Below are 27,505 nucleotides of genomic sequence, written 5' to 3'. Positions count from 1 at the left end.
TTTCACAGAGCGGTTAAGCACCATGTTTACAGCATGTAGGTTTGAGGTGGTATTCACCAAAGGTGTAATTTGGCGTAAAAACACTTATATCCCCTCTAATAACCGCAAATTTTTATCCCCCAGACAATCTGGTGGGTCTAATTAAGCCCCTGTTACATTAATATCATTAGTGTAACAAAGATGTCCCCTTCTCTAAGATTCATCTCCCACTTGGATACGCCGTATAAAAGTACCATCAGCTATTTTAATGGTACCATCCTTATATGCAGTTGCCAGTGTCGGACTGGAAGGTTTTCCCGTTTTGAGCGGTTTTATTGTTTTGGTGTCAATTTTTCGTTGATGTTGGGGCTGGATTTTCGTGATTGGATATGACGATTAGGGTGAGTTTTTATATATTAGGGTAATTTTCTACTGAGACAGACCTGGAGGATGAACCCATGTAATTACGATCACTTAACATTGGTGCTCTCAGGGGGGCGATTAGAGGTATCCGCTTCTTCCTGTCGTTGTATGATGGTAATTTTTTTTTATGTCTGCGGAAAGGTTAATTATGGTGGGTAAATGGTGAATTGGCTTGAAAACCAACGAAATTTTCTTGACATCCTCATTAACTCTTTCATCGCTTGAAATATGTTACAGCACCGTGTCAGCACCCGCAAAGCACCGACTGTGTTAGGTAATACGCTACAATTCAATACGTTTCAATTATTGATCATCATTCATCACCACTAATGACGATCAATAGACCATTAACGATGAAGCTAAAAATCGACTGCCAAAATATTTCTAGGCCTAATAAGATCATAGGTCATGCGTTAGAGGCGTTTTCTTCGCGGTTCTTTATTTACACAACACCCCATATAACAATTTTCTTCAATAATCTCTTTCTTCTCAATGACATCACGTCTATCAAAATTTGCGAGTTTCAACCAACTTTATAGATACGCTTTGAAGGAATCATTAACACAATAATACGTATAAAGGATGATTGAATATTGATATTAGAATTAAAATTGATTGTATAAGTGCTTATGTAAATTTGTGTAATTTGTTGTTTTTTGTTTGTTATTGATGCCTCATTAATATATGCACAATTAAAATGATACGTACAAATTTTTTTTATGTCCAACTCGAGCGTAAAATGCTCTTTACGATACTGTTCTGCGGTCATAAACCGATTCTTTATGGTTTTAATAACGGGTGGTTATTGGAAAAAAAAACTTGCAGGAGACTGTGAACCGTAAACACAGGGCGTTTAATGCGATTTATCATTATACATCTGACTGACAACAGGTTTACAGATGAACATATCCACAAAGAGTCTCCGATATTTCAACTCCTAATTCGTTTTTTTTTTAATAAGCGCCATTTACAATGAAGCAAAGTGAGGCATCAAGAGAATTTCCAATAATCTTAAGAGCATCTGTCTATTGTTAAGTTGTACAGGGTGGTAAAAATTTTGTTGCCCTGATTTAGGATCTCTCTGAGAGTTTGGCATTTACACGGTCGGTTAAGTTAGAAAAAGGTTGAATCCACCTCGAAACTCGATTTATTCATTATAGTTTTTGAAATATCTTTGAGAAAAGTGAAAACGTGACAACTTAAAAATTATTATTCCGCGAAAGCTATGAATTCCATTTTGATAAAACTTGGGCTACTGGCGTTTCTTGTGGTGGCACTTCGCATAGCATCGCAAACTTTATTTTATGGACAAAATTGGGGAATTTTACACCACTAACGGAGAAAATAATACGTTTCCAACAATTACTTTTTTTTGTTTTTTTTTTTTTTTTGCTGCATCAGCCGCTAGATCAGAAAATGTCTAATAAAAAAATAAGAAAATAAAAAAAAATGAAAAAAGAAAGGCAAAAAGAGTAAAATAAAGAAGGTAATTATTGGAAATTTTATTATTTTTCTTTATTTAATAGGGTAAATTCCAATATGGCGTCGATAAGAAAAAAAAGTTGACTATCGATGTGCAAAATCTAGTAACCTAGAAAACATTTACGGGTGTCATGCCACATGCCATGACAAGAAGTGTCAATAGCCGAAGTTTCGGAGTGATAGTTTTCGTGGATTATTTTTTAAATTGACATGTTTTCCCTCTTTTCTAGACGTTTTCACGGGGAATTCTTTATGAAGATTAAACTAACAAATTTTCGCTTAATTTAACCGAACTTGTAACTCTCAACCTGTCGCATATTCCAATAGTGGGCATAGAAATTTTCACCCCCTATATCTCATCACTTCAAGGGATCACGATTGATTAAATCGTTAAAATCTTCATTTGCTTTGAGTAAAGGCTCAATTTAGTAGCGATTATACTGAAATTAATACAACAGTAAGTGATGGCCTTTTTTAAGGGTCGATAAACGTTTCTTGTCCTGTAATTCACTTATCCAGTTCTCGAGGAATTTTGCGACTTTCCTCGCTAGTCAAATTCAATTGCTTTATCGATTGTCGAATAGTTTGCACGTAATCACAAAAATTTATTTAAATGAATAAAAATGGGAGGATTGTTAAATGGACGGTGATTGGGCCGTAGTGGCGCCACCTATCCGCTGGAAGCATTGGATCCGCACTAACACGCCATCTATCCAGAGCTCCAACACATCTAGCCACGAAAGTATCAACAAATATGCATTTTAATTAAACGATTTACGGTTTTGATTAGTTTTATCGGAGAAATTAGGCTTTTAACCCTCTAAAACTGTTCGAACGCCTTCAGACCCCAGTCTATTTCCACGTTAAAACTTGTCATCAAACGTTCAAATCGATGCTATCGCGCCTGGTTGAAACGCTCTTATAGCAGATATTTATTAGGTTGAGTCGCATCGAAAACAATAAACATTCGTCCAACAACAACCAAGATGACCATAGACCCAAAGGTATTTACGAAACCCACGGGTTACCCAACGCGATTTACCTTATTAAAACCAACGACCTAAAAGGCAAATATGGATGGTTCTTGCTGGCAAAAAATGCAACTTGTTCTAGACTCTTGAAGTGAAGATATGACCATTATAATTCCCCATCTTATTGTGTAATGGAGCTGTTTTCCCATCGGAGATAAATTTTTCTGCATCGCAGCGTGCACATATTTTATGGAGTTTCATATAGAAACCATCAACACCGTCGTGATGTAATGAATGAGGTGTAAAGTTACAACTTCACGTGCATGATATTAAATAAAGAATCTTCGGTTGAAGATCTTCATTTGGTGTTTGGATGGTTGAAGGTTGAGTCACAATGGACGGAAGATACGGGCGTTTCTCAACGTAATTCTTCTTTTGTGTTAAATAATTTATTGCCAATTTTTCTTTGCAAAATCGATGGCTATAGGGCATTGTTCTTGCAAATTGAGCAATTCTCGTGTGCAGAATTTGCGACAAAGGCGCGATCAGTCGATGCGCATATTCCCAACGACGTCCTTCCCTCCTGATAGCGTAATGCTCTCGTTTAAGCACCGCATCCCACGGCCCTAAATCATTACCGCACAGTTAGATAATGCGACTTTGTGCGCTCGCACCCAAAGAAGGCTCTCGCGAGTTATCATTCCGAATCGGGGAAGCTTCGCAAATATGATATAAGACGGCAACGTTTTGTTATACGTTTGATTCACAGTATCATTTACATATTACACACATTTATCGCGAATATTGTACGTGAGAACCTCCCCGTGGATTGCATCTGCAAGAAGGAAAAACCGCCTTATTGTGCACATTCTTGGCGATTGTTAAAATTGTTATGCAACCGTTAGGTAATGTGGTTTGCACTGAAAAAGTCGTTCTCATACGCCGCTTGTGGTGCGACGTGAGGAAATCAGTGCCAGAGCTAATGAAGCATGTAACTCGAGGATGCTTATTGGAAGATGATTTTTCTTTGAGATATGCGCGAGGTGCGAAACTTTTAATGATTATTATCCATTTGAAGAAGATTAACGCCATAAAGTAAATTACGCAGGAGCCGTGTGAGTGAAATTGTTAATAAATTAAACAGGTTTGGATAATCGTCTCTTGTAATCGCGAATCGAATACCGGCATGCCAGGGATTACTTTATTCAAATCTTGCGCGTATTGCGTTTCCTGGGTGCATTATGCCGATTTATAAATATTTATTATTTATTGAAATTTTATTGCCTGCGATTTCTGGCACCGAGTCTCTCGGAAATTGCGGGATCTCTCAAATATTTCGCGATGCAATTTTTGCGCCAGGTGTGGTCTATCCGGTAGCCGAAGATAGTCGTAAAACACGCTGTAAAATTAATATCTCAAAATGAGATAGGTCGTAACCGCGAGAGACAGAACCATAAATTAAGATCCGCGAGTAGGTATAGCAGTGGCAACGCCATTTACAGCCATGTTAAGTAACGTATTCATTACACCATTGTTTTATAGGCACTGCGAGTTATCAGGATATAATAACGCGAAGGACATAAAATCATCAAGGCTTTGTTTAATTGCTCGAGTTAATTATAGCTTGCATTCGGAATGTACTCGCTGCAGAACCCCTCGATTGTCACTCTGCGATTTACTCTTTCACGATTGCTGCTCTCTTTTATTGCGCGCGTTGGAACGAGACAGAGCCATCCCGGTGCGATTCATTTTTTACTGTAAACACTTAGTCTACTGTAGACAATGTATATAATACGATATTTTTTTGTTAATTTGCTGCCAGTCAACTGCCGGCATTTCGCTCCCAGTTTTATCCCGTGGCAAGCGAATCAAACCAGAGTGTGTTGAATTTAACCGTTTAATAGGTTAAAGCAGGGGCGGAAAAGATCATACAGGACATTAATTTTGCCATTTTTCCCTATGCAGTAAATTTCTCTTTTTATTTCCCGGTTTTCATTTTCTGCGTGTTCTGTATCGTAACAGTGGTATTTACGCAACCAGCGCATTCACGTACTTCAACAACACACCGAACACCGAATTCGATACTCAGGACAACGCGTATAATCAATATTTATCACCTCATTAGACGTTCCTTTCCTTTAACCCATTTATTAATTTACAAGCCTAATAAGAGTACATTTGTGGACCGCCAGTACTTCAAGCAACAATTTGCAATACATTCTACCGTTCTTATGTTTATTACATTTTTCTGTTAATTAATAGGAATCCTGTTGATTAATGTAACAGTTTCAGTACCACGATGAGGGCACGGTAATCTGTTCATTTGGCTTCTCGTTCGAACTTTAAGGCTCTAGTTCCCTTTTACGCACCACGGTCATAGCATGACCGTGGCCCCTGTTTCGTACCTAAACGGCCGAGACCACTTTGGGAAATGCATTTGCCGGGGTCGTGGACTTTCGAGGCTCCTCAGTCGGGCCTGATTGGCCGGAACTCCCTTCTTAGACTTGGAAGACCGGGCTTCCCCCTTCGGTCTTCAACCGTAGGGTCTCCCGTTTCGAACCTGACGGCCGAGGTCCATTTTCGGACCTGGACCCATCTTTCGTGCACATAATTTTTGTATCTTGCCCGACAAGCTAAACGTACACCTTGTGGTTTTCGTTTTTGGATCCCCATGAGAGCTGGAGTCACGCTCTACCGACCTAAAAGAGCCCCTTACCCCTACAAGACCTTGACAACGCTCAATAGGGAAAACTGTAGGACTAGTAAATCTTGCACTCCAATCCTGTCCATGTCTCCAGCTTCATTGCCACCAAGTCACGCGTGTAAAGTCCCGAGAGAAGGAGGGCATCAGTCCCACTGGGGATGAAAGGAAGGGTTCTTTTCGGAGCAGTGGAAGTGAATTGGTCCTCCAGAAACAGACAACTCTCTAATCGGTTCTTGAAGAAGCCAGGGTTCTTGAATCATTGCAGCTGCCTCTGGACTGTCTGCTCAAGACAGCCGAGGCGGATCTGCAGTGCTGGAGGAGAGCTGGGCAACCTTTAGTGGCAATAGAGATCTCCAGAGCGAGTGCTCTTCTTGGAGATCTTTTGAGGCTTTGTCGCGCGCTCGCTCCAAAAGTTTGTCAGGGCTGAGGGTTTCTCCGGTAGGTTCCATTACCGTCCCTGCCCCGCAGCACCCGCAGGCTCTTCTCGCTCGCCAAAACGGAGCCTAAAATTTGCAAAAAAGCGGCGCTGCATCCGATTTTCCTATACGGCCGGTTTGAACCGAAAACCAATTAAACTGAAAGAAAATTGCAGAATTGAACTTATTGTCAAAATGTCAGGATTTACAGGCCCATAAAATCCATAACTAATCAGAATGGTAAATGTTACGACTGCCATAACTCACCTTTGCGGGTCTTTAATTATTTTTACGGCCGTAAATCGCACTTTAGACTCTCGCGCTTGGCAAAATTCAAACGAGCCTTCATACTGAACCATCGTCGAATAGTTTCATGGGATCATCCCCAGCCCACAAAGCCATTATAAAGGCGCACCCGATAAGATGTACGAGCCTCGGCAGGAAAGCATACAGTCTTCTCGATGGTATTTCTCAGCCTCGTCCCTGAACTATATACTTTCTGAAATTGCTGCAATTTTTTGCGCTAATCTTCTCTTCGTGTGAACATTTTGCTAGCCATATTATGACGAAGTATGGGAAAAAGGATATTATTGTTTCGGGACGTTTTGAAGGCTCGGCCACTCGTTAATTATCAATTTTGGCAGGCGAGAGGTCATTAAGGTTTGAGTAATTAAGTGAGTAATTAGATACAGTTTCTTGGTCATTCGTGAAAAAAATCCCTCGTACCTTTTGAACGACTAATAAGTCCATTAAAAAAAGACTTTTTCTAGACTTGTTGTGCAATAAAATGACCTAAACGTCTCGCTCTGCTACAAGTGGGCAAGTTTGCATTGACCTTGCAGTAAACCACGTGGGAAGAGTGTTTTGCAGGAACCTCATGTAAATTGCAAACGAAATTCCAATTATGCATCCGTCTTCCCATCCATCTGCCATTATACTGTTAAGTAACAAATTAGTGATGAATTTACATGTATTTAGAATTCTTGCATATAAACTAGGCAGGCATTATACTGTGTCCGGCAGATTTATGCGTTTGCTGTGGCGAATGATTGTTCGTTTTTTCTACGTAAACGGCGGTGAAAGGTCTTTATTAGATTACGCATCTTCTGAATTGGATTTGACGATGTGGCCGCATCAAGAACAGGAAATGAAGGTTTCTACTTTTGCAGATTTCGGCTGCAGTGGTCTGCTGCCTAATAGCCACTGTCTACTCGGCGATAGCTCCTGGCGAAAACGCCTACCTTCCCCCCAAGGAGGGTTACAGCTACCCCAGACCCAGCGTCCCCTTCCCTGCCTCACCTCAACCTCCCCCGCGTCCTCCTAGGCCGAGCTTCGGACCTCCAAGCCGCCCTCCTCAACCTACCATACCCCCATCTTTCGCCCCCTCGCCAAATCCTTATAAGCCTGCAGGACCTCCGGCCAGCCCTTTCAAGCCCAGCGGCCCTGGACAGACCCAGGCACCCAGCTACATCCCCCCGCCCACTCAACCTCCCTATAGACCACCCCCCAGACCTCCAGGTAATTAATTGGAATAATGATTAATGATAACTGCGATTTGTACACCTGTGTTATTTTATTATTTAATAAGTGTGAGTAAAAGGTTAAGGCCAAGATTGTATTTTAAAGAGATGATGATTAGCTGTAGTAATTTACCCATTAGACATTCAACATAATTGTGATTTTTCTCTTAGTGACTCCTGGCTACCTACCTCCCCCCCAATCAAGGCCTCCGCCGAGCTATGGTCCCCCAACCTCCCCGCCTCTCAGACCTCAGCCCCCCCGACCTCAACCTCCAAGGCCGCAACCCCCTCGCCCTCAACCTCCCCCGACTTACGGGCCGCCTGCCAAATCTGGTAAGTTACAATTGCAGGTATTTTACAGGTGAAATGCAAATTTTGCCTTAGGGCCGTCTTCAGGGCCTTACCCTCCAAGCAGGCCCTCGTTGCCACCTAGCGAAGGAGGACCGTTCAAAACCTTCGGGGAGGTAAGAGAACTAGTTCTTATTATTAGTGAAACTATATGTTTGTTCTGTTTAGAATGACCATTTGCTGGAGCCCCACAAGCCGGGCAATCCTTTTGACTTTAAATACGAAGTTAAAGATGAATTTGGAAACGACTATTCCCATAACGCCATAAATGATGGAGATACCACGAATGGGGAATATAGGGTGCAACTGCCTGATGGAAGGACTCAGGTGGTTAAATATACAGCTAATTGGGCTACAGGATTTCAGGCCAAGGTACCTCTGTGTCTATATCACGTTCCTTAGAAAACATAAAATGCGTTTTTTTCTAGATAAGTTACGAAGGACAACCAACATACAACCCCCCAGGAGGGGGTGGATACCCCAGCCAACGTCCTTCAGGGCCCAGTTTCCCGTCAGGGCCGTCAGGATCTGGTAGCAACCAGAATTACGCCCCTGGAGGCGGTTATTCTTACTGATAAGCTTATTTTGATGTACCTTATTTAGTATTAAAAGCAGGTCATTGTTAATGTAAGTAATAGAAGACTTTTTTTGTATATAAAATGCTTTCGATTTGCAGAAAGAAGGGAATGAAGAAATGTTTTTTTTATGGTAGAAGTTCCGAAGAATTTAAATTTGTTTTGTGTTTTTTAATGTTCACTTTGGGTTTATATATACGTTTAATATACGTTTCAATTTTCAATTCTTTGAGGATATATCACACTTACATATATTATGTTTAGAATGAAAACAACACTGCCACAAAAATTGCGCTGTGTGCATTCGTTAAGAAAAATCGTATGTAGGTGTTTAGTATTATTTTTTAAACAAGAAATATATTTTTGAACTACGTAAAGTGGTCTTTTCCTTAAAAAGTCTTCAAAAAAGACTTTTTTTAGTACAATCAATAAAAAATTGCAAATACTGCTTGTAAATAAATATTCGGCACTTGTTGACTAATAAAATGTTACGTACCTACTCTTTTTAGAAATGTTATTATGTTAAATTAAACGAGCAGTGTATAAGATTTGCCATTCAGAAATTTAGTTAAGTCGAAAAGTGTCGATGTTTTTCGCGAGCAGTGTATCTAGAATTTTCGCGAGAGTATGTTTTCCTGATGAACTCGATGGTAGACCGGAGCTCCTATATGTTTTGATGCAATAATCGAATAATGTTCACCTTTTATGTGAGCAGTGTACTTCGCGCAACAAAACTACGTTACCCAATTAGTGATCGTTCAGCTTAATGTATGTAAATCCAATTGGCTGCTTGAACTAAAATTGCACTACAGTTGTACACTGCTTACAAAAAATACGCGGTATATATCGACAACAAAATTTCTAGAAAAAAATATATACTGCTCGTAAAAAACCTCGACAGTTTCTAGATATTTCTGGATTCAAAATCGAATACACTGCTCATAAAGAGATACGCCACGTGGATTTAACAATATTTCTGGAAGAAAAATGATGTACACTGCTCACCGAAATATACGACATTTATTGACTTACCTAAATTTCTGGAATAACAATTAAATACACTGCTCACAAATATATTTTTTTAGACTTGTGGATTTAATGAAATTTCTAACACATAAAGGTGATATCGACGCATATAAAATATTGAAAAATATTGATATATTATTTCCTGCGGGTGTTTATAAAATTATATCCCTTTTAATTAATTTAATGGGTTAGTTCGAATAATAAAAAGTTCAGACAGGAATCTGAAATTGGTTTTGCTCTATTTTTACGACGCTGATATACACATACAAGGTGATTCTTAAATTATACGCATAAACTGGGTAAATTATAGCTGAGGACAAGTAAACATTAGTGAGAAAAAAATATAGTGAAACATTTTTAGTTTCGGAGATATTAATTTATTTTAAATAAAAGTAAAAGAAAAAAATGAGTATAAATATATGTTGCAGCCCCTGAATTTTAATGTAATTCACCGTATGCTAGTACCATGTCCATAAGTTCTTCATTTGAGAAATAATGCGCTGTACTGTTATTCTAATTGCATGAAAATGAACTCGAATACGACCACGATTGAAAAAAAAGTACTGCTAGAAATACCAACCGTATCGTCTTGACTTGTTTAGTTCTTAGTTTTTTATAAACAAAAAATTTCACCTGATAAATTTGTTTACGTCTCAACTCAGCTGTGCATTGAATACACAAAAATAACTTCGAACAGTTACTATGATAAGTTAAATACATTTTCAATTTTATGAAATTCAGGTTCTTTTATTTTTACTTGACACTACTAGTGCTCAGCTATAATTTTCCAAGTTTATACGTACAAGTTAAGAATCATTTTACATTAAAGCATAAGTTTCAATCTTGATAAAGTGGTGAATAGAAACGTTCTGTTCAAAAAATAATTTGTCTTGATTCCTAAGAGATGGGAGATATGTTGTTGTATCTATATACTTTTAAAGAGCAGTTACAGGCAAACCGGAACCCAAAAGATAATTGTGATCTTTGGGGTTCACCTTTGGGAGCGGATACAATCCATATATGGAAAATTACAAGATTAATGTAATTTTGATTTGTGAAAAAACCTGAAATTGTAAAAATATTATCATTAAAGAATTAAGAAAAATGTGTGAAAAAATTTTTGAAAAAAAATATTAAAGTTTAAAATTTTTTAAAATTCAGAAAAAAACGTCACCCTGTAATTATTTTTTCACCATTCGATTGGTAGGAAAAAAGAACAAATACAATATACATCATAAGTATCAAAAATTAATACTTTATGAGTAAATCGAAAAAACTCTAAACTACTTCATACTGTATAATTAATAAATACATTAATGCACCTTTACATGATCAAGTTGCTAAACGCTTAATTTGATTGCTTATTTTGGTTTTTTTTTTAGTTTTAATCAAAAACGTAATTGCAAAAAGGTTTATGATACTTTAACAATTTAATTAACAATAATTCACAATAAATGTTCATAAACGTCGCTCGTAGGCTGCAAGGCATAGTTGAACACGTCTTGTAACAATTCCATCCAAATCGGCTTGTTTCAAATGTTATACTGGCAGCAAACAGTGTGCTTTAAATTTATGTTTTTTAAGAGTCCTCCTGATAATCGTTGCTGTCAAGCCAATATCGGTTTTCGCGTTCTGTATGGAATTGTAGGGATATACATATATGGAAATACGCTAAAGTGGTTACATCATTATCTTCGTTATTAACGGCAGGTTTCTTTCTGGCTACAGAGTTGGTGAATGTGCCAAATCGTTCCAGATTTTGAACCAGGTGTTATTGTATCCGCAAATGGTCGGAGACGCTCTGGATAGCGTTCGATAAATGTTCTTACTGTTTGCACTACGATCCTATAACATTCTCCGTGAATTGGCATTAAATTCAAATAATCTTGATTAGAGAAACTAAGTCGAATTATTTCGCCAAGATAAACACAAATTATCAACAATTTTACTCAATTAACAACTGTGGATTAAAAAAAACAAAACAAACAATCAAAATAAACATTAGGCGACTTGATCGTGTAAAACTGAGTTAATGTATCTGTTATCTGCGCAGTTTAAAGTAGTTTACAGTTTTTTTCGATTTATGTACTCAAAAAGTGTTAATTTTCGATTCTTATGATGTGTATCGTATCTGTTTACTTTTCTCCCTACCAACCGAATGGTGCAAAAATAATTGTAGAATGCTATTTGAAAAAATGACTTTTTTTAATTTAAAAATTCTAAATTTCAATTATTTTTTTCAAAAACTTTTTCAAATGTTTTCCTCCATTCTTTAATTATCTATAAAAATGTGTTCATTTTCCAGTATTGACTTCATTAATTTATGTCAAATAGTTTTGTAAATGGTCGAGCTTTAGTAAAGCTTTAGAAGTGTCGAAAAAGTCGTAAAGATGGGAATAAATCAAAAACGGTTGAGAATCTTGTATTATGAAACTTATGTTTATTTTCGACACAAAACTCATTTTCACTAAAAAAACTGCCGTGTTTCGTTTAAAAAAATAAAGTAAGGGTCAGTTTCCAGTGAGACCGGAAGTAACATCAGGTTGAAAATATTTTTATCTCGGGTTTTTTCCACAAAAAAAAAATACAAACTTCTAAAATACGTTAAACTTATAATTTTCCATATACGGATTGTGTTAGCTCCCAAAGGTGGACCCTGTCTAGCACGTGTGTACGATCAAAACCCCCTTATAAGTAGAGTAAACCTGTTTTACTCTCTATCTTTAATAGTGCGTTTCACAAGCCAGAAAAAGAGCAAAAAACAAAAGCATGCATTCAAGAAAGAAAGAGCATATTAAAGAAAGTGCCTACTTTATTGGAAATCATTAATTATTTCACCGGTAATCAAGCACCCTGTATATACTATTATAATCTCTCATATTTTCAATAACACTAGTTTTGAACACTTCCAGAATTGCGTCGCTTTTCGCGTTACCATCAGTCCTAATCAATGTGGTGCCCCGTATTGATGTCAGGACTCGGATAGTTATAGCCCCCCTGATATCCGCCAAAGCCATTACCTACGTGTAGAGAATAACAATCAGAGGTTATTAATGGGCATTACATGAACTCACCGTTGCTCGGAGGCCCATATTGAGGCTTAGCCTGCGGATAAGTGGCTTCCCCTTCGTATTTGACGTCAGCATGGAAACCGGTCTTCCAATCAGCCCAGTAGGTCACAATCTGGGTCCTGCCGTCAGGCAGAGCCACCCTGTATTCGCCTTTTACCTGATTCCCATCGCTCTCTTCCTTCTGCAGGAAATTCGATCCTGAGTAGTCGTCTTTCACCCTGTAGCCAAACTCATAGGATTGAGGCTGTAAAATTAAGAATTTTACATGCATTATTCCTATGGTGCTATATCGTACCTCTTCATATCCTCCGTGACCTCCTACACCATGCCCACTTGGATAATCCCCTGCAGGGGGTCCATAAGCCTGACCGGGAGGACCGTAAACTGACGACTGACTCCTCACGACGCCAATAAGGCCCAAGAGGAATAATGCAATTTTCTGAGAGAGCAGCGGATCGTAATTGCAGGTAATGAACCACTTTATACCAACCTTTTGCATAGTTAAATCCAATACGCGAGTAGTACCTAAGACGGTGCAACAGTAAACTAGGCAAATGCAAGACGCTTAGTGTGGGAAAGTAAAAAATCTGTTTGGTTTATATACGTTTTCTTATATTTGGCAATCTGTGAGAAGATCTCTCGACTGGGATGAGGCAATGGCTTTTACTCTAGTTCAATCCCACGCGAAGGAATTTTTATGCAGCAGTGCCCCCTTAACATTGCACACCATTATCGAAACACTTAATGATATGTTGTTTGATGAGACCAAATCGGTATGTGTGTTAAATTGCTGCAAGTAGAGCACTCACCAGTCAATGATTGCTTAATGAGAGGAGAGGAACAATGGTCATACTTTGGACCGAATGAGCAAAAGATGGTTATTACAGTCTGGAGGCTGTACAAAATTCTTTTTGATCCGCAGTATAAAACCTAATGAAAATCAAATAGGTGCCACTTAAGTATATTTATTTATTATTGTGTAACGCTTCTCATTAAAATCATTACATGGTCAATTTAACCGGCTACGATTCAAACAAATTTGTATCATCCATATAAGCGTATAAAAGTGATATTATTATGATCGCCTACAATGCTAATTCCCATGCACGGACGCTAATTCCTAAACTGTTATGTTCAATGGCACTCCTCCGCATCGACAGGCAACAAAACGTACTGTTTTAATTAGAATAACTGCCGAAGAGTACTTGCTCCTATTGTATAAGTGTGTACACTTAACTTGGTGCGTGTGCAATAAATTTTCAGTAACGAAACAATCGGAGAATTACCAAACTCCCATTATAATGAGCGGTGTTTGTTAGGGGAACATGTATTTTAGCTTGTTGATTTGTTTTGCTTTCTTATCTGAAAGATTGCACTGATTGCGAATTGATGAGCCTTATAGAGAAAATTTCGAAACCATGAAGATGGACGAGCTGCTTTGAACTCATAATAACCTGAAGTAACTTGACTTTATCCTGCGTCCGTACACAGCTCATAGCCCAGAAAACATTTTAAATAGCTATTAGTTTCATAAAAACCTTATTCTGGGTTCATCAAGGATTTTTTGAGATAACAGCTTTTAAATTGCTTTGATTAACGTTTAATACACTCAAAACTAAAGTGTTTTTATTGTTAGTTTCAACGGTATTTGTAAAATAGCTAAAAATATATTACTAATTACTGTGTCTGGATAAACTGCCGAATGTCAAGTAGGTGATTTTTGGGCCTCAAATAGGTTAATATGGCGGACTTCAATTTAGGACTCACCACATAATCACAGTTTTTTGTCAATATATTAAAATTAGTATTGGGATCACTTCAAAACTTTTAAAAACAAAAAAACACCTGAACTTGAAAAGAATAATTTGTATTATTCACGAATATCTATAGAAACAAAAGCAATAACAAAAATATGATTATTCTTAACTCAAAACAATATATTATAATTACATTTGTTTGACGATGAAAAATAATTGAAAAATCTCTCTAAAAATGTCATATAATATAATTATTACACATTTATTCACGAAAAATTCATAGTATAAGCTAGCTAAAAATATGCACAGCCAAATACATTATTTAAAACGTTAGTTATTATTCCCTTTAAATCGGTTGCGCATTAGATAAGAAATGAAAAAAAGCTTTAGTACAATATAAAATGGAACAAAATAACCATGTCGGTCACCAGAAGAGGATAATGCGAAATTGCAAAAAAAAACAATTTTTTCTTTATATATAAGGGTCGAATATTGATCAAAATTGGTAGAAAAGAAATGGTAGAAATCAAAAGGTTTTCATGAAAATAACAACACAAACTCCAAAATACCTCAACTACATTCAATACTATAAAACTACACAATTCTATACTAATAAGTATATTCATAAAATTTGACAAACAATTTAGACACTACAATAATTTTGGAAGATGTATGACTTTCCCATACTGCTTACCTACTTAAAAATTGATAGGAAATTGTATGCTATCCGCATTTCCATCTGACTATCATTTCATCAGAACCTCTTTAAAAAATAAAGTACATTGAAGTACTTTCTCCAGCATTTCATGCCTGGGAACACTTTGCAATGATTTAATTGAGCACCTTATAAAGGGGCTTGAATGACTTGAATTTCCAACTGCCAAGCAAAAACTTAGGGGTTTTAAAAACAAAAGCTTCAGGTTAGAAAGTCAAGCAATTCTATAAAAAATAGAATATTCACTACCAAAATAATCAAGTATAAATATATGGTATAAATAACAAAATACATTCTACTTAGGCAGAGGAGCCTGAAACGTCACTTTTGCCCCCTCCTGTGTTATCTTCATCATCCTCCTCCTCCTCCTCAAGCAATTTCCTTGCCAACTGCAGGGCATGAAACTCATTGTAATGTTTTTTTCTAGAAGAGAGATACACTTTAACCCTCACATTTAATAGTAGAAAGACAGAGCAAGTAGGGATAAGGATGTCTACTTACAGGTTGCAAATAAATGCAAAATTTCACTAACCTTTTTAGCTCAAATTCCTTACGTTTTTGTTTTTCTGTCTCAGTCAATTCGCCCTCCTCTTCATCTGAACTATCAGATTCAAGGTCTAAAATTTTGGGGGGCTTGTCCGCAGCAATTTTTATTCTTAAAATAGCAACAAAACTGATAAGCCTTAGGGCGTGTAAACTAAGCTTTTGGAGTGCTAAGAAATAAATATAGTAATGGCCAAAAACTACCTTGCTGCCAGTTCCTCCGGATTCAGGCCTTCAGTATTGCCATCTAACATATCAACATCATAATTGTATGGGGTTTTGGGTTCGTCGATCTTCATATGACCGTAGTCTTTGCCGGGCGGGTGGTATGTGGCAATAATATTCATTTCGTCCCATTTTGTCTCTTTAGTTCTCCTTAAATTTTCAACTGATAAATGTAGGTCAAAAATTGGACATTGGTTTTTCATATGAAAAGCGCTTAAAAAGGATTTGCCTACAGGTAGAACTTAGTCATGCAGAGGTTTAGAATTTAATTAAGCGACTAAAGATGATTTAAATCAATGATTCATTTGAAAATTAATCTGTTTTGAATGTTTTGCAGAGGCACCAAAAACTTATTCAAGACAGGGTTGGATGTTTAAGGTTAACAAATGGATGCTCCTGAATGTATATAATATAATGGCTTACTTCGCTGACGGCTGAATTTCCTGCTTATCAAAACTACTAGAATTTTTCAAAATGCCTTTTGCAGGCCGCTTTTGTAAATTCTCAGACATTTTTGCTTAAAAAAAAGTTTTCAGTCAAAAGTCAAAACAAAAATGTCAATGCCAGAAATTAGAAATGTTGTGATAACATAAGATAGGGTTCCAATTACACTGTTTCGAGATTTAAGACGCACCAAGCGTTTGTTGTAAAGAATGTAAACAACAATCATTTTATATATCGTTCTACGAGTGTGCGGTAACGAGTATTGTACGCATTTGCGAGCTAAAAGTATTACTTTACTGTACGTAAGCTGTAGTTTTACCACATGCAAAATCAAAATTTCATGTATCAGTGTCGCACCTTTTTCTATATATTTAACATTGACATGCGATAAAGATCCTGCAACGTGCCTATATTTGATTATACTTACAAAAAACAACAAAATTTTCTCATAATCCCTTACGAATTAAAAAAACAACATTGTCGTCCTCACATATACAGGGAGGCTAAAAAACTACCTGTAAATTATTTTAAAATATTTATTAAAAATACAGGGCGTACAGCACACACAACCATATGGCCACTTACGCATACCCTAGAAAAACAATAAATTTATTACAATAAATATAAAAAGCTACTTTCGTTAAACGTAAATAACATATATTGTAACTATTACTTCAATGTGCTATTTCCTTAATCTTCCCAACTTTCCAGTATTAAAGCATCATCAACAACTACCCTAAGCCATTATACCGTTAAGAAATTATGGCACTTCTTTAGGAACTTTTCTAAAAATCCCAAATAATGATTAATTTAAATTCAAAAACCTCAAATCCAATTATTTTAATATATAATGCATTAAGCCGCAGATGTGCAGCTCAACTGGTGCCTCCATAACTGAGAAGCAGGCACCATATTTGCGCAAAATTCACAAGGCAATTCTTCGCTATCCGGGCTCTCTGCTCTTGGCGGCGACCTTCTGCGAGGAGCTTCATACACGGGAGGAGGAGTATAGTCATCTTCGTCATCCAAAGGAATACTGATCCTTCTAAAATATATTAAATCAGAATAACATTTTAATAAATATTTGAATGCCCACCTGTTCCTACGCGGATTGAATCTGGCCAAATCAGGCCTGCAGCCAGTTTCGTGCTGGATAAGTTCGTCATGGGGAATAGGGGTATCGCAGAATTCGCAGGGAATGGTTAGCTCAGTGGGCGGGTTGCGACGTCTTCTCAGGAATTGGGGCGATGGACTTGCTTTAAATAGCAATAAGACAAATTAGTCTCCTTAAAAATTATTAAAAAATTTCTGAGCAAAATAAATTAAAGCCAAATTATAAATTCAATAATTAGTAACTCCAGAATTTTTCAAATAAACTGCACTGTATATTTTGATGATTTTGGATTCCCCTGTAATTTCTAAAAAATTAATAAAGAAATGTAGTTTTTAATTTAATTTCAACGTCCCTGCAGTATTAAAAATGTCCCACAAATATTTTCCAAGTTACTATTATTAATGAGACAAAATTTACCGCGTTTTTAGCTGCGTTTTCGGCGTGGAAAGGAGCCAATCCCAATCGTAAATGTTTGAATTACACAAAAAACATTGACGATCGTGTTAGTTTCATGCACAAATGAAATTATTGTAGAAAATGCGCAAAAATAACCACTGATAACATTGACCGCGGCTACACTCGGTGAAACTTGGCAGCGAGTTTCTTTACGCTTCTGCGAAAACAAGCTTTAGTGCGACACAGAGAAATTAGTTAAAAAATCACACAAATCCAAGTGGTATAACCTTTATCATGATTGAAATAATTCCTAGGGGCAGTAGCACTAGTTCTCAAAGGAATAGTAATACTAGCCGAATCATGCAAGAGGTTCCTAATATATTCGGTCTTGCCTGTGACAGAACAAACAACTGTAACAGCACTGAAAGAAAGAGATTCGAGTCTGAAAACTTACAATCCAATCTTCGGGAAATTTCTTTGTAACTTTCCCCTTCCTTGTTTTTCCTGAGTCCCCCTCCAGGCTGATAAGCAGCGGGCAAATAAGGCATTGGATCATAGTCCACATCAGCTAAACGTAGTCTGTCCAATCGTCTACGACTGGGGGATGTTTCCAAATTTGCAGCTGACTGGGAGCGCTGAGTAGTCGAGTCCCAAATTGGTCTGGGGGCCGGATCAGTGGCTACAGCATCTAAGGATTAAAATTTTAAGAACACTTATTTTTTTGTTCAAATTTTCTAAAAACTAAAGATAAGTTGCTCCCCATATACAATCCTTCCGCGTCAGATAATGTGTCACAATACGGCAACAAAGGTGAAAATTTAACAGCTACGATCACATATAATCTGCGGCCATGATTGGTTACTAATACTGGAAAAATCAAAAGAAACGAATGGTACGCGTTGCTATTTTTCCAGATTAAGAAAATTTCATTGCGACTAAAATCAAAATAAAAGAACCCCTATACTGCGATGTTTTCAAGGGCTTTTCCAAGGTCTCATACAACAATAAATCACCTCTACTATCACTTTATCCTCCTGACCCCGAACGCTTCAAATAGACGACGCATTCAGACAACATGTGTGTATACTTCAGCTTTTGCTAAATATAGCGTACAGGAACACTAATTACAGATGTTAAAATATCAAAAGTTAAGTCCCAATTGAACCATAAAGCGAGCGTAGCCCTTCCATTTTGCGTGTCAATCAACTTTGAACTATTGTTTGAGACTTACCCTTTCTTATTTTGACGAATCCATGATTAGAGTCCCAATGAGTTTGCTTGTTTTTGAACATCACCAATTCTCCGCACTCCAGACATTTGTCAGTGCGGCTTCCACAGTAGTTTTCATGCTCTTCAAGATCTAATTTAGGGAGTTCTAACTCGCAATACTTACATGGAAGGAGACCTGAAAACAAGTTTTCAAAAAAATCATGATTTATTTGAAAACCATTGCAACTATAAATCTAAATTAGAATTTACCTTGAGACCCTCTGGGTTTTACCTCGCTCCCTTCATCAAGGCATGGTATCAAGGGAGGCTTCTTTACAGCACCATTCTGAGTTGCAGATTTTGAAGATTCATTGGTAACATCATCAGCTGCACAAAAACCAGTGGAACTTGAAGAACTTGTTTCTCTGGACAATCCTTGGTTAAGCCTTGAATGGCTTGAATCATAGCCATAACCATTCCTCACTGTCTCATTAAGTTTAAACCCAGTATCTATTAGATGACCATGCCTTTTCAGGTAATTCTCCTTGCGTACTGCAGCCTTTTGGTCCTCCACTGCCTGATAATTATTTGAGTTTATGCTAATCTATAGAGGCAAAATACACACCTTTCTCTGTTGGAAGTAAGAGCTTTTCTCAATAGGAAGAGGTGGAGGGATGGACTTCTTAACAATAGATCTGCAATTTTCCCTGTGCACCTCATATTCAATCTTGGGAATGGGCTCATTGCAGACCTTGCAAAGTGTGATGTTTCGGGCACAGTGCATGGTGTGCATAACATAGTTTTGTTGGGGGATCTCTTTTTTGCTTTAAAGTACAGAATAGTGAAAAATGAGCGTTTTGAGTGCATAATTCACTGATAATTTTACATTATTCTACTTAGATAAAGTTTCAAACACCCACTCATATCATTTCTAAGTCATATGACTTGAATATCCCTCATTTAAAAAGAACCAAGGAACTCTACAATATTGTTAGAAAAGTCAATTCCAATGATTCAAGTTGTGAGATTCTTGAAAGAAAGCTCACCACAGTAGTTGGCTTCTTATGGATATTTTATTGAATGTAGAAAATCAATAATTACATTATTTGGTTTTGGTTGGTCAGCTACGTTATTTTGGTGCTTGATTCTTTCTAGACGCGTAACATCCATGTGAAATTGTAGTGCATTTCAGTACTTATTCCAAACTAATCTTTAACTTACCAGTTATTGCACATTTCCTTTTCAACATTCGTATCCATTTTCTTCACTTTTTAATGCAAACAATTAGGATGCCAAGTCTAGGATTTAAAGCACTTTTAATCTTTATGAATTGTCCACCTAAACGACACAACGATCTCAAAGCAGTATTTATCAGGAAGGTATCATGTAGACTGGGAATAGGAACAAAAGTTCTAAATTTCAGGTATTTTTAGCAAAGTTGGAATCGACATAGCAGTTCGGGCTAAATTTAGCGTATTATTATTAGAAATGTATTCAGTTCCCCAGTGATTCCGCCGTGACGTATGATATATGAGATTGTGGTGGACTTAAGTTTGTATCAACAATTTTAGAGAAAATTCTATAGATTTATAATGAAACGCCAAACTTGAGCAATTTGCAGTTAATTTGAGCAAAAGAGAATATCAGTTTGAAGGGGAAGAATTTATAGAGCTACTTACACTACAATGTGAACGTCACGCTTAACGTAGAAATGTGCGTTTAAATCAATGGAAACATCTTAAAATGGAGAAACAAGGAATTAAAATACTGGGTTTCCCCCGACAATCAACCGTGTAAATCAGCTGTTATTGACATTACACACTTTCAATTCTAATTTCATTAAATGTCAGAATGTCATTGTCGATTGTTTACCATTCAAAGAACACAAGTAGAGATGTGCACACATATTGAAGAGAATGTAGACAAACTCCCAATTCGCACACTTTTATGAATAAATATGAGGCAAGTTCAAAACTCTTGTTATATTTGGCACATACATCAAATTCATAATATACATATCATTTAACCGTCACGGGACATTTTACTTAATAACTAATTAACATTGATCCTTAAGGCTTAGAAACGCAATATAAAACAGAGGTATTGCTTTCGTTGGTCAACTGAAAGTTGCAACATCAATACAGGGTGGTTCATTTAAGTCATTATGAGTTTACCTTTTAGCACATACTTTTCCGAAAATTGAAACTATAGAAAGGACCTTTCCCATTTAAGCGAAATCCACCCTGTAGAATGACATAGAGGTACACGAGTGTGGTCTATTTCGGTATTAAAATATTATGCTAGACATATTTTTACCTACAAATTGAATCTAATATATTTTTTTATATAACAAAAACACGACTAAGATTTATCGGAACAGTTTGCTATTAACTTATCTATGACTTCTTCGTCTATTATTTTACATATAAAATTAAATAAAAATATATAAAAATGACATTACCAATAGATTTAAATATGTATAGGCATTATATATGTAGGTGATCATTAAAAAAAAACAAGTAGGCGTTCAAAGGTGAGAGGTATGTCTTGGATAAGTTCATATGTTAATCTGTTGTCGGTAATAGAGATACAGCCTATATCTCAAAAACTAAGCAAGAGAAACGTAATGCACTAAAATCGATTTGTACACTTCAAAAAAACCAATAAAATTTCGTATAATTTTTTTTACAGAACTACGCGTTTTGGATTTATTTTGAAAAAAACTTTAAGACACATTTTGATTTTTCTAGTAAGGAGTTCATAAAATGTGTTAACGATAAGGACCCCCTGCATGGAGATGAAATGAAATTATATAAAATTACGATATTATGACATATACAGAGTGTTTCATAACAGAATGTCAAAAATTCAGGGGTTGAATTTGTGGATTATTCTAAGGAAAACAGCTCGTATGAACATGGGACTGTTTTTGCTTCCTGTCTGAAATACAGGGTGATAATTTTTTTTAGTTTCTTTCTAATAAGTCCCTTTTAGCATTAGACATTTTTATGAAAATTGGGGAGAGTAAAATACGCGGAGAGACGCATATTTTAAGGGGAAAGCAATGGCTTTAATTTCACCAGTGGCGTCCCCATTAATGTGACCCTGAATATATTAAGCGAAAAATATGATACATCATCGTTTTTTTTTAATTAAAAATAACTTCCTGTATATTCCATGTTGTTGTGAAAAAAGGTCTCTTGAATATTTTTCATAATGTTAATCGTTTTCGTAGAAAACAATTTAAAAAAAAAACATTATTTTCTAACTAATATTAAAACTGCAAGACTACATTAGAAAGAACGAACCCTTCACCTGCACGAATGCATGCCTCATCCCCTATTCGCATATTATCGCGTATTCTTTGAAAAATCTTTGCTGTATTTTTTACTGTGTTAAACGAAGAAATTATGCGAATTCTCATTTGCAGATTGTTAAGGTTTATTTTGTTCTATAAAAACGGTTAGCGTTGTGAGAAATATTGAGACCTTTTTTTCGCAGAAATATAGAGCATTCAGAATGTTATTTTTATTTTAAAAACGCCATTGGCGTATTATATTTTCCGTCGAAAATGTTCAGGGTCACATCGTTGGCGACCCCACTGGCGAAATTAAAAATATCATTTTCCTCTTAAAAGATATGGCTCTACGCCTAATTTGAGCTTTTAAATTTTCATAAAAATACGAAATGCCGGAAAAGACTTATTAGAATTTTTTTCTTCAATTTATCGCTCTGTTTTTCAGGCAGGAAGCGAAAACGAACCCATGTTCATATGAACTTTTCTTCTTAAGGCCTTCTACAGATTCACCTCCGGAATTTTCGACATATTGTTACGAACACCCTGTACAATTATGAAATCATTAGTGAATATCTCTAATAGGTAGAAGTGTTTGAATTCAAATGCGTCGTGCATCGTTGCCGTAATTCGTAAAGTTCAACGCTTGCAAAAAACCCTGTAGAAGTACTTTGAAGGTTCTGAAGCCGTGGTATCGTTATCGTTCGGCTTATGACTAGTACCTTTGCAAAATGCGGATTGTAAAGTTTTTTGTATGTTTTCATACCGATATCGTTTGCTAGATGATTCAGTCGTGTGATAACGCGGCGACGAACAAGACGTTCGCGATTGTCATCTATTAATCGGGATAATCGAGCGTTCGTTTGTTTCAAAGACTCGTGAGATACGTCACTAGTGTAGCTGACATTTAGTGACAGAACGTGGATGTCGCGATTAATGACTGAAAACGAATTTCACGTAACTGAGATTTAGTGCGTGAAAGTTTGAAAAGTTCCTGGAAGATCTTCAACATCTAATGTGTAAGTCTTTTTCTTAATTTTAACCATCGTGTGAATGAACACGACGTATTTCACACCTTATGGAGTTCTAAATTGTTATGATTCCCCCAAATTTCAGTAAGTTAGTAGAAAATTCGACTCCCCTAAATTGTCCAGAACGCCATGCTGAGAGCTGTTTTAACTTATTTAAAGTTGAGTTTGGACAATTTAATTGATTTATGTACATTGTACGTTTCGCACTGATTCTATGGGTTCAAAGCACCATCGTCGTTTTCGAGAATTTCGACTCATTAAAGTAATATTGTCCCCATCTGAAGTTATACGAGGCTAAGTTCGGTACATTTGGCCTAATTAAAAGAATTTTACAATCTTCGCGTGGTTCCTGCGAAATCTTCGACATCTGGTATATGTTGGACATACTGTGTATTATTTCGTTTCGCGTGTCGTTACAGTGATTCAACTGGTGAGCTGGACGTTTGCAAAAAAGCGCACCTTTCCGAGAGGCGGATTGCAGAGTTTTTTGTATGTCTTCGTACCGATATCGATTTCTATAGGATTCAGCCAAATGGTAGAACAATGAACAAGATGTTCATGTACGTAATACTATAAGTCAGTAAACACTTGGTAAATGGCTTAACCTGAGTCCTACGTTTATGGTTCACCACCTACTGCGAGGTTTTTTAAATCATCACCCGTTACTTAAGTATTTTTAATCACAACCTATAAATAGGGAAACATCTATATAAAATCTCGTAGAAACGTAAAAAATGTACAGGGTGTCCCGTTATAAACTCCCCGTGTTTTAACGGTATTGCCCTCGTTTTTGAAAGAAAATTGCGCCTTACGTAGAAAATATAGGGTTTTACCTAAAGATTTGAACACAAAATATCTGAAATATACAAGATGTACCAAAGAAGTTAGGCAGGTCAAACTTATCACAATCCTTATGGAACAAATATTCGTCATTGCCAAAAAATGGTAGGATCGATATCGTAAGGGAAGAAAAGCCTTATCTACCAAATAAAATATGCAGGGTATCCCATTTAATAAAGCAAAAGTTTGGTCTGCCACGCTTTCTTGGGGCACTATACGCCAAATATGGTCAAAATTCAAATCTTTGGATAACGTATTTTATAAAGGGCGGTCATTAGAATCCTATAATACGAAAAAAAAAACACATTCAAACTTAGTTCATGCTAATACCTTATTTTCTTTTTTAAAAGTAGTGGGTTCCACTTACCCCATTTTTCCACTTATCCCAGTGTACCTTACTAAAAATTATTGGAAAAAAATGGTTTTATTAATTATTACTATATCGTTGTATCTGCCTATTAAATAATAATAATAAATCTTCACTTTGCTCATTGATAAATTATTGACTATCATCTCATCAAATTTTTGGCTGTGAACTATAATGAACAATTAATTGTGAATTGCATATTGTCTATTATACCCATAAGTCCTGAATTTAATTGATTCCAAGTCCAAATAAAATAACTTTGCCTCGCGGCACCTAAAAATAGTACAATATATCCGAATTGTTATAATAATACTTGACACAAAAATTCTTAATATAAATAATCGTTGGCTTAATCTACATACAAAATTGAATTTGTCCTTAATCCATAGAAAACAATGAAATTATTGAGCGGTGATTAATAGATGTTTAATTTTATTGGTAATAACCTAATGACGAATTCGTGTCCCCTAAAATTTCCCGACAAATGTGACAAAACGGTCATTCCATTCGAGTCTGAGGTCAAGTCCGACACAATAGCAATTCTACTCGAGCCTCAGACCTTAGAAAATGCTATAATGAAAAGGAACCAGTCGGAAAGTCGGCCTTGTTGTATTTGGTACAAACTTTTTGAATATTCAAATTCACCGTTATAAATCTCCTCAAATCAAAAATTACCGAACCATATTGAAAAGAATGAATGAACATTGAAAAAGAATAATTTAACCCGAACATATTATTTTTCCTGCATAAAATTATGACTACCATTAACATCCTTATTAGTCAGTCTTGATGGTGATTTTCGTAGGGAAGCGTGTGTATGTGTGTATAGAAGAACCTAAAACTTTTCTTTACCCTGTGAAATACACACTATATAATAACGACAGGAAAGAGTTATTATTCTATTATTGCCCTTTAGTTTTCTTCGGTTTTGTCTACTGTGACGTAAACGGGTTTGTAGAGAACTATTGGTTCCCTATAAAAAAATAATCGTAACATTACTATTTTGTAAAATCAAATTTTAATGGCCACCATAAAGTCAAGATTGAGAATGTTTTACCTTAAATAGTGTTCATTGCCGTCGTATACCTGCCCCAAAAGGAAATCTGGGGCCAAGTATTGTCCCCCTTCAACATGAGAGCATGCGTGTTCTGAAAATATCAAGTAGTAAGACAAGTTTAACTCAATATATACATGTGCCACTAACCGTATTTTATCACCGGATGCTTGTCGCTGTTCGGTATTCTGAAGGGCACAGTTCCGATGGTCAAAGGCATGTTTACGCTTACCAAATCGGCCTCTTTTTGTGTATCCAAACTTACCTTTAAGTGAAAAGAAGCATTATTTAAATAATTAATTATGAAACCAGGCTCACTGTTAATATGTAGTAGATTTGTATTAAACGGCAAATGTTGATCAGCGATGTAGGTACAGGGGGGATCACCAGCACATTACCACTATCCCATTTTATCCTTTTTTGAGGCTTAACGGGGTTTCCCCTAAAGTACAATTAATTAAACCAAACCCACTCAAATCAACTACGCACCTGTATTCTAAAACAACACTTTTGAGCTCCTTGGATACCCCCAACACACCTCTATCAATGAAAAATTCGCATATCTGTTCTAGTCTATATAATAGAAGTTTTAATCAAATTCGGGCTGTGGCCGTTAAGTAGCTGCTTACTTGACCCTTAGGCCCACTTCTTCTTCTCCTTGATTATCGATGGTGACCTTCAGCTTTATACTCTCTTTGCACACGTAAGCGGATCGTTCTAGGATGCATTTCAAGGAGACTGTTCCCTTTTTGCAGCACCAGCAACATGTAGAACGGCGATTTTCTAGGATTGTGGGTTTCTGAAAAGGTTGATTTAACTTGTAATGCGTGCATATAGTGCACAAATCATTCTTGATAATGGCGTTTAAAAGACGTGTGTTAAATGGATTTTCAAAAGAGGACTTTTTTATTCTTCTCGTGTGTTCTAAAAATATGTAAAAATGTATGTAAGTATGGATATGACATTTGCCCATGACGAGTGGAGTAAGTCATATGAGTAGAAAGTGGAAAATTTGTACCAGATGTATACACAACATCAAAAGATTCCTAAAGTACTAAAGGTCACGAAATTATGTGCCACTTCCATACCTTAGTCATTCTTCCATAGCATACTTAAGAGATTCATGCGCATATAAATGAAATAGACGTCATATTAACAAAATGGCGTCTCTACAATGAGCTTTTAGAGATGCTTGTAAAGTACACAACTAAGATGACATACACACAATAATTATGAAAAATTACACATCTTACCAAGTAATGCTCATCCATGCAATCAATATGAGGCCCGATCACCGTAAAATATTTCATCCCTTGAGGAGGACTAGCATAGGGCACATCGATTGTAACCTTAAAAAAGTACCTAATTTGCCCCGCGCGGCTTTCAAAGGAGCATGGAAGGGCCGATTCCGGAAGATTGAATCTGGAAATTACTTCATTACGTCTTGATTGGACCGATGATGGCAATACTGACTTAAAGGGGAATTTGTGCACTCCCCTGGGTAGGATAGGGATGGTGGAAATCAAGTTCTTTTCGCCCCAGATGGTTTGGCGTTGGTCCATGAAGTATTGGTCGCCTTTGATCTGAGAGAAATATGTAGCTTTTCAGATGCATTGGAGATGATTGAGATGACTTACTGTGCGTCTATCTCCTGAAAGCATCACTTTCCATTCGGCATGTGCTTTTCCCCGCAAAACTACCCTGATACCTGCACAATGGAAATGACTTAGATTTTACTCACTTCGAAGAATTAAAACTACAACTCACTTCTCAACTTGAAATTCTCAACTGTATCCAAAATGACTTTGCCACAAACACTTTCTCCTGCGTAGAAATGTTCCCGCTCTAACTGAATATCGAATTCCCTTATGTAGTCCATGTTATTGTCTTTTCTTTGGCACGGGATTCATTTTCCTCTTTTTGTGGCTGAATTGGAAATTTCATCAAATATTATGTGGAGACGTTAATTTTATTAGAAATAAAATACGCAATTAACTGAT

At 36.5% G+C, this 27,505-nt stretch overlaps 5 protein-coding genes across 8 annotated transcripts; 1 reads left to right on the top strand and 4 right to left on the bottom strand.

Annotated features, from left to right (window-relative positions):
* The first annotated feature begins 254 nt into the window (after window positions 1-254).
* LOC136419269 (proline-rich protein HaeIII subfamily 1-like) lies at window positions 255-8,795 on the top strand. Of its 2 annotated transcripts, none has more exons than XM_066405483.1 (6): window positions 255-380; window positions 7,145-7,493; window positions 7,667-7,828; window positions 7,892-7,959; window positions 8,012-8,215; window positions 8,272-8,795. In XM_066405483.1, the coding sequence occupies exons 1-6, from the start codon at window positions 369-371 to the stop codon at window positions 8,416-8,418; spliced, it is 942 nt and encodes a 313-aa protein (XP_066261580.1). In that variant the 5' UTR covers window positions 255-368; the 3' UTR covers window positions 8,419-8,795. The 2 variants fall into 2 exon arrangements, with proteins under 2 accessions (XP_066261580.1, XP_066261579.1); XM_066405482.1 differs by having other exon boundaries at window positions 7,880-7,959.
* Window positions 8,796-12,238: 3,443 nt separating this feature from the next.
* LOC136417839 (pro-resilin-like) lies at window positions 12,239-13,335 on the bottom strand. The gene is made up of 4 exons (XM_066403681.1): window positions 13,006-13,335; window positions 12,811-12,954; window positions 12,519-12,759; window positions 12,239-12,464 (listed from the first exon to the last, which is right to left on the bottom strand). The coding sequence occupies exons 1-4, from the start codon at window positions 13,012-13,014 to the stop codon at window positions 12,388-12,390; spliced, it is 471 nt and encodes a 156-aa protein (XP_066259778.1). The 5' UTR covers window positions 13,015-13,335; the 3' UTR covers window positions 12,239-12,387.
* A 1,031-nt stretch (window positions 13,336-14,366) lies between these two features.
* Window positions 14,367-16,316, bottom strand: LOC136419241 (protein phosphatase inhibitor 2-like). The gene is made up of 4 exons (XM_066405449.1): window positions 16,179-16,316; window positions 15,735-15,905; window positions 15,520-15,642; window positions 14,367-15,410 (listed from the first exon to the last, which is right to left on the bottom strand). The coding sequence occupies exons 1-4, from the start codon at window positions 16,265-16,267 to the stop codon at window positions 15,287-15,289; spliced, it is 507 nt and encodes a 168-aa protein (XP_066261546.1). The 5' UTR covers window positions 16,268-16,316; the 3' UTR covers window positions 14,367-15,286.
* Window positions 16,317-16,771: 455 nt separating this feature from the next.
* On the bottom strand, window positions 16,772-20,479 carry LOC136419144 (TRAF-type zinc finger domain-containing protein 1-like). Of its 3 annotated transcripts, none has more exons than XM_066405320.1 (8): window positions 20,140-20,479; window positions 19,544-19,742; window positions 19,189-19,495; window positions 18,941-19,114; window positions 18,164-18,397; window positions 17,997-18,101; window positions 17,296-17,455; window positions 16,772-17,241 (listed from the first exon to the last, which is right to left on the bottom strand). In XM_066405320.1, exons 1-8 carry the CDS (start codon window positions 20,175-20,177, stop codon window positions 17,055-17,057), a joined length of 1,404 nt encoding a protein of 467 aa, XP_066261417.1. In that variant the 5' UTR covers window positions 20,178-20,479; the 3' UTR covers window positions 16,772-17,054. The 3 variants fall into 3 exon arrangements, with proteins under 3 accessions (XP_066261417.1, XP_066261416.1, XP_066261418.1); XM_066405319.1 differs by having other exon boundaries at window positions 16,773-17,244; window positions 20,140-20,476; XM_066405321.1 differs by lacking the exon at window positions 17,997-18,101 and having other exon boundaries at window positions 16,773-17,244; window positions 20,140-20,477.
* Window positions 20,480-24,489: 4,010 nt separating this feature from the next.
* LOC136417817 (arrestin domain-containing protein 3-like) lies at window positions 24,490-27,493 on the bottom strand. Its single transcript, XM_066403631.1, has 10 exons — window positions 27,273-27,493; window positions 27,143-27,213; window positions 26,979-27,088; window positions 26,759-26,927; window positions 26,135-26,304; window positions 25,995-26,078; window positions 25,824-25,947; window positions 25,656-25,770; window positions 25,509-25,599; window positions 24,490-25,424 (listed from the first exon to the last, which is right to left on the bottom strand). The coding sequence occupies exons 1-10, from the start codon at window positions 27,382-27,384 to the stop codon at window positions 25,364-25,366; spliced, it is 1,107 nt and encodes a 368-aa protein (XP_066259728.1). The 5' UTR covers window positions 27,385-27,493; the 3' UTR covers window positions 24,490-25,363.
* Between the last annotated feature and the right edge of the window lie 12 nt (window positions 27,494-27,505).

This window comes from Euwallacea similis, chromosome 2 (genome assembly GCF_039881205.1).
Source record: "Euwallacea similis isolate ESF13 chromosome 2, ESF131.1, whole genome shotgun sequence".
Taxonomy (NCBI): domain Eukaryota; kingdom Metazoa; phylum Arthropoda; class Insecta; order Coleoptera; family Curculionidae; genus Euwallacea; species Euwallacea similis.
This window is presented reverse-complemented; position numbering and strand designations above follow the sequence as displayed.